Raw genomic sequence first — 5843 nt, 5'->3', positions numbered from 1 at the left:
CCAGAAGATCTCAGGTTGAGTATTTTATCATTTAGACACAGCAGAGGCTCTGGTTGGTAAGAGCAGAGGAACTTTGGCCTGTTGAACCAAAGGAGCTCCTCCCCGTCGAGTTAGAATTCTATATTAAATTCTAAGTCGAATTCTGGGTTTTAAAAGGATGCATTTGGGTTATGTGTTGTAGCAATCTGTTGGCCTTATATTTTGATTATCCCATCAGATTACATGTTTTTGCCAAAATGCATTTATTTTTGCATAGAAGATGTTTTATCAGATTTTGGTGATCTTCACCGTGCATTTGCAAAGAAGGGATTTACTCACTAGACATTCTGGTGTAACCTTCATTTTGTGCTTCAAAAATGTGCATTGCAGGAACTGCAGGGTCAAGGGATAATAAGGGGAAGGGGAAAATGTAATTATACCCTTATATGTTATCTGCTTATGAAGATCAACCTGATGATTACATATTTTGAAGATACATGTTGTTATACATGTGTCAGTGCATGGATTTTATTTTGGAATTTTTCATATGTAAAATTTGTACATATAGAATCCTTGTACTAGTGGGACCTATGTAGTGTAATCTATGTTTCTTTTATATGAAATATATGTTATATACAAATGTGAAGAATGGGGTGTTACAAGCGGGGATGATGGCCATCAAGGACGGACCTACTTTGGTGGTTACGGTGGCACGTGCCACCGTATTATTCCTCCATCAAAGGGTAAAAAAATCTAGGTTCGTGAAAGGTGAAAACGTATTAATCTGTTGTGTGCCACCATATGTATTTTGAAACTCCAATGAGAACAAGTTTTATTTGGTAGAGTTGGTTTGAGAGACTTTTATTCCACCCTAGACCCAAGTTCGAATCGTGTTAGTGTCATTTTCTTAGTCAAATAGTGCCACCGATTGGAAAAAATTTCATTTATTTGTTTCTTATAGTCACACGGTGCCACCATTTGAATTTTTTTCCCTATAGTTTTTTCTTATAGTCAAATGGTGCAACCGTTTGAAAAACTTTCTGGGTCCGTCCCTGATGGCTATGTCCTGCAAGGATGGTAAAGATCCAGAGAGGGGAATGTTATTAGACTCCCCCTCAGTAGTATCCTCGGGGTCCATATTTTCCCGAAATTTACCTTTGCCCTTATCTAAGGGCCCCCTTCATTACTCCCCCTGAACAAATGTTTCAAGGTTCTTCATTGAGTTGCTCTCAGTACCCGACTTTTGAATACTGATAACATCAAAATTGGTATTTATAGTGGTTGGAGGAGAGAATTTAAGTAGAGGTTCAATAGAGAAGTTGAAAGCATAAAAAGGAAATAAGGGAGGGAGATTAGTATTTATAGTGGTTGGAGGACAGAAAAATGAATAGGATGACGGTTTGGGAAAAGGAGGGTATGATGACATTGCCATGTCCCTTAAATTTGATTGGATGAGATAAAGAATGGACCGAACATGTCAGAAATAGATTTTTTTTTTGTAAGGGTGTCCGGGCCAAAGCCCGACTAATCCCCGGCAATTTTGGAGGCTAAACATGGCCCCACTTAAATGTCGCCAACACTCCCCTCCCAGGGCTCGAACTCGGGTTCATGACTATGCTATGCCCAAGCCTTTACCACTAGGCTGGAAGGTCTTTGACAATAGATTCTTTCTTACCACATATTAATATCTCATCTTGTCTTACCACATTGATCTTTCTCAACTCCTGATCCTCAAAAGTGCTTTCGTACTATACACAAAGAGCTTCCCATATTTCCTTGGTCGTCTTCATGTTCATGACTGAATGAAAGACATTATCAAGGACACTTTCTTTATATCTTCTTCAGACCATTGATGCACTTGTTTTGCCACCACATGTTGTGGGGTTCCAGGGTGAATCTCAACGGTTGTAACAACTTCAATGATGAAGAATGGAACAAAGAGTCCATCTTCAGTAAAGTGTGGGATTTGAGGGTCAGCACCTCCAAGAAAAAGATACATCAGATTTTTCCAGACAGAGAAGTTTTCTCTGAAAATTGTTGTCATCGTAGTTGTTGGCATCCATTATAAGATCTTGTTTGAAAGAGAAGGGAGAAACAAATATCACTCTGATACCACTTGTTGGCCCCGAAGGAGATAAGAAGGTTGTTTGGTTTGTAGAAGCGGTTGAATACATACATATATGTTAGGTTTTAAACCCTTATTGATTATATATAACAATCAATCAATGAATTTACAAATTGTTTGGTGGAAGAAGATAAGTAAAAACCTAATCTAAAATAACTATACTTTACTACTTGGGATAACACAAAGAATTATTAGCAAAGCCACATTGTTCACATAGTTGTCTCTTGTGAAATAACACATATAATAGTTTCTCTCTTGAAGGCACGCCGGAGAAGGTGGTATTCCCTAATATTTGCATATAATGCGCTGCATCAGGTACATGCCATGCGTCACAAAGAGAGATTGAAGGACGATCTGCTTGCCCTTTTTCTGGACAAAGTTGACCGCCAGTGAATAGTGTACTAGGATAGTGGCTATGCATGAAAGGAGACGACAAAGCATAACTCGTATTGTACCTTTGTCATGTAGTTGCATGGTTTTGACTTCTGCAATAAAGAGAGATAGGGGGCAAAGACTTGATCTGCAAGATTTTGATTCAACTAGGAGAAGGGAACATTAAAGGAATCTTTAGCTCTTATTTAGCTTTTCGCCGATAATTGCTCACTTTAATTAGATTGGCAGATCTTCTAAAAGCGCTTCAACTCTTCCTATCGTTATATTCAGCTACACCTTGGACATATCATGAAGATCTTCATTTTAAGTCTGAGATTTGATTGAGAGTCACTAAGGACCGACAATGTTCAATATTGAGTGAACATTTAGAGATCGTTGAAAGGATTTAGGGGCTAATATGCATATAACATAAATATAATATAAATAAGTAAGTGTAAAGGTGAGTCATCATAAAAGCGCCAAGGAAAGATAAACATTAACATTTTTGGTCCAAATGAACTTTTAAACTCACTTATTCATATATAACGTTAATTAAATGATAAAATTGATCCCTCTCAACTCATTTCTATTTTGGCTCCAATAAAATAACTCATTTTATTTTATTTTCCATATTTCCACCATTTGTTTTTATAAATAATTGTTTAACTTATTTTGAAGTGTCACAAGAAAGAAATGCACATATGTCCTAAACCAAAATCAATGCCACCAAAAAAGAAAATAATAATGAAAAGAAAGTGAAAACAATATGAAAGGGTATTTTTGTTTTTATATAGACTTCAAATCCAGGGTATTTTAGTCTTTATATAGACTTCAAATCCTCGATATCAAATTCTATATTTACCAACTGAACATCATGAAACGTGGGAAAATGATTCAGGTCTCACAACCAATAGAGACGTTTACTTTCATATGACAACTTTTTCACCGTCCTCTTTATAAATTAAATAAAAAAGAAACTTTCTATCGCATTTTCGCTCTAAAATTTCTCAAGTATACCATGTGTGTTTTGCATTCTACACCTAACAATTCAGCAACCGCCAAACAGTCTCTATGTGTTCCTTATACCTTCAAACCTGCAACTGAAATGGTGCTAAACAGCCCCTATGTGTTTCCCATACCTTCAAACCTGCAACTGAAATGGTGCCAAATAGTCCATTTGCTGCTCCCACTGCCTCCACTTATATGTTCCATTCCAACAATCACATCGCCTATCCAGAACAAACTCATGACAACACAGAACAGTACCATATATGATATGATCCAATTCCCCAAGATGAACAAGTTTGCATTCACTCTTGGTGAACAAGTTTGTTCTTGTGTGCCACCTGTTTGATTTTAAAACTCCGACGTGAACAAGTTTTTTTTTTTATAGAGTTGGTTTATAAGTGTTTTTTTCCATCTAGACCCGAATTCGAATACTATTAATGTCGTTTTCTTAGTCAAATGGTGTCATCATTTAAAATTTTTTCCCATATTCAAATGGCCATTGACATAGAATTTGGGAATCGTTAATTCGATTTATATTCATGGTTTTTTGAAAAGAAACTAAGGATCGACGTTACACTGGTTTTTTGGAACAGTTAATTGTTGATTCATCTAGATTGGTTTCACATAATTAAACAATGTAGCTGCTCGCTGCGTACGCTTGTTAATGAAAAACCTAAAAGGGATTAAGGCTAGTCAGCTGATCAAGAAGTCCAGTCACCGGTGTAGCAAGTCTAGGCTCGTACGCAAAACCATTCAATTCAACTGCGCCACCGTCACCGCCACCGTCACCGCCACCGTCACCGCCACCGTCACCGTCACCGCCACCACCACGGCAACCATGACCGGGGACATAAGGACATGGAGGAATCCAAACCCACCTCTTCCTCCCAAAATCGAACAGCAACGCCTTCTCGGCTGCCGTCCCCATAATCATCACCGCCACAAACTCCCCATTTCCAACACATGTGAACCCTCTCCCTCCTTCCACCTCCGAAAACTGTGCATACAGCTGTTGTGGCATCCTCTCTATCTCGACCCATGTAGTCCCGCAGCTTTGCAATCGCCACATCCTCAGACTCCTCGGCACATTCAGCTTGCTTTTCTCCACAGCTGCTATCAGCACCAGCTTCCCTCTGCTCTCCACCAGACTCGGAGACCTCAAAAACCTCCTCATCGGCGCCTGGATCTTGCACCACTCGTTTCTTGCCATATCATATCCCAACACACTGAAAGGACTATAATTCATGCAGTAGAATTTACTTGTTGAACCTCCTTGTTGCTGCACGTACACCATCCTGCCAGATTCCAGGCTACAAAGCCTTGGGAGAGAAGAAGTGGTGCCCCAAATGGAATAAAACCCACCCACGTCTATATGAAAGCTTTCAGTAGTCAAGTTCTTTACGGCGTAAGGAGATATCAAGTCGTCCCCAGCTACCATAACATCTATGGAAGAGTTTGTGATGGCTAACCCTACAGAAGGAAACAGCCTCGGTCTCAGGGTGGACGGAAGTGGAGTTACCTGAGATGCGAAGAGAGGGTTTGAGAGTATCAGACCCTTGGAACCCGCTTCATCAGATCCCCAACAGATGAGTCCACCGGAGGAACAAGTGGGAGAAAACCCTGGTGGGATTAATGGAAAGACGAGACGGTGCCATGAGAGAGTTTCGGGATCAAAGACATAACCTTCCTTGGGGACAACGTCATCAGCAGCAGCAGTGGTGATAGTTGGCTTAAAGATAGTGGTGGTGGTGGTGGTGGTAGTGGTGGTTGTTTTAGGATGAGTGGTTTTTTGCTTGAAGAAGATGAAAAAGTAGGGTTTCGGGTTGATCTGGAGATACATTTGCAGGAAGCTATGAGAGAATAAGAGGGAGTACCATCGCTTGCATACAGATCGAGCTCTGAAGAAGGCAGGAGGTGGTAAGAAGGCAATAACTCGATCAATAAGCCTTTGTGGGAGTCTGCTCCATATCCTGCAGTCCATCCACGGAGGATTAGTGGTTGTGGTGGCGAAAGGATAAGAAAATGGAAAGGTGGTGACATAATGGGTATGATCAACAAAAGCTTCCATAGGAAAAGTTAAGGTTTTTGGTGGCAATTAATGGATTGGGAAAGTTAAGGTTGTTCTAAAGGGAAGGAAAGAGTGTGTTCTCCAAGCTTTCAAGTGTTGGGTGGTCTCAATTTCAGTGGAGATTATATAAAGAGAAGTGGTAGTGGTAGTGATAGGGAAGGATTATTGAAGAAAGAATTGAAAAACTTAAAAGGGGTTGCTTCTTGTTTCCATTGGCTTCTTTGATGCAAGTATGTATGCATGTGCATATATATATATATATATATATATATATATATATATATATATATA

The 5843-nt window shown here is 39.5% G+C and overlaps 1 protein-coding gene across 1 annotated transcript; it reads right to left on the bottom strand.

Annotated features, from left to right (window-relative positions):
- Positions 1–4157: 4157 nt before the first annotated feature.
- LOC112502917 (protein UNUSUAL FLORAL ORGANS) lies at positions 4158–5552 on the bottom strand. Its single transcript, XM_025106934.1, has one exon. The coding sequence runs from the start codon at positions 5550–5552 to the stop codon at positions 4158–4160; it is 1395 nt and encodes a 464-aa protein (XP_024962702.1).
- Between the last annotated feature and the right edge of the window lie 291 nt (positions 5553–5843).

The sequence above is a fragment of the Cynara cardunculus genome, unplaced genomic scaffold, assembly GCF_001531365.2.
Source record: "Cynara cardunculus var. scolymus isolate 2C unplaced genomic scaffold, CcrdV1 Un_Scaffold_2171, whole genome shotgun sequence".
In the NCBI taxonomy this organism is placed as follows: domain Eukaryota; kingdom Viridiplantae; phylum Streptophyta; class Magnoliopsida; order Asterales; family Asteraceae; genus Cynara; species Cynara cardunculus.
Note: the sequence above shows the minus strand (reverse complement) of the source record. Positions and strands in the feature narration are given on the sequence as shown.

Excerpts from the sequence above, each read along its gene's own strand:
- LOC112502917 (XM_025106934.1), bottom strand. The coding sequence starts at position 5,552 with ATGGAAGCTTTTGTTGATCATACCCATTATGTCACCACCTTTCCATTT.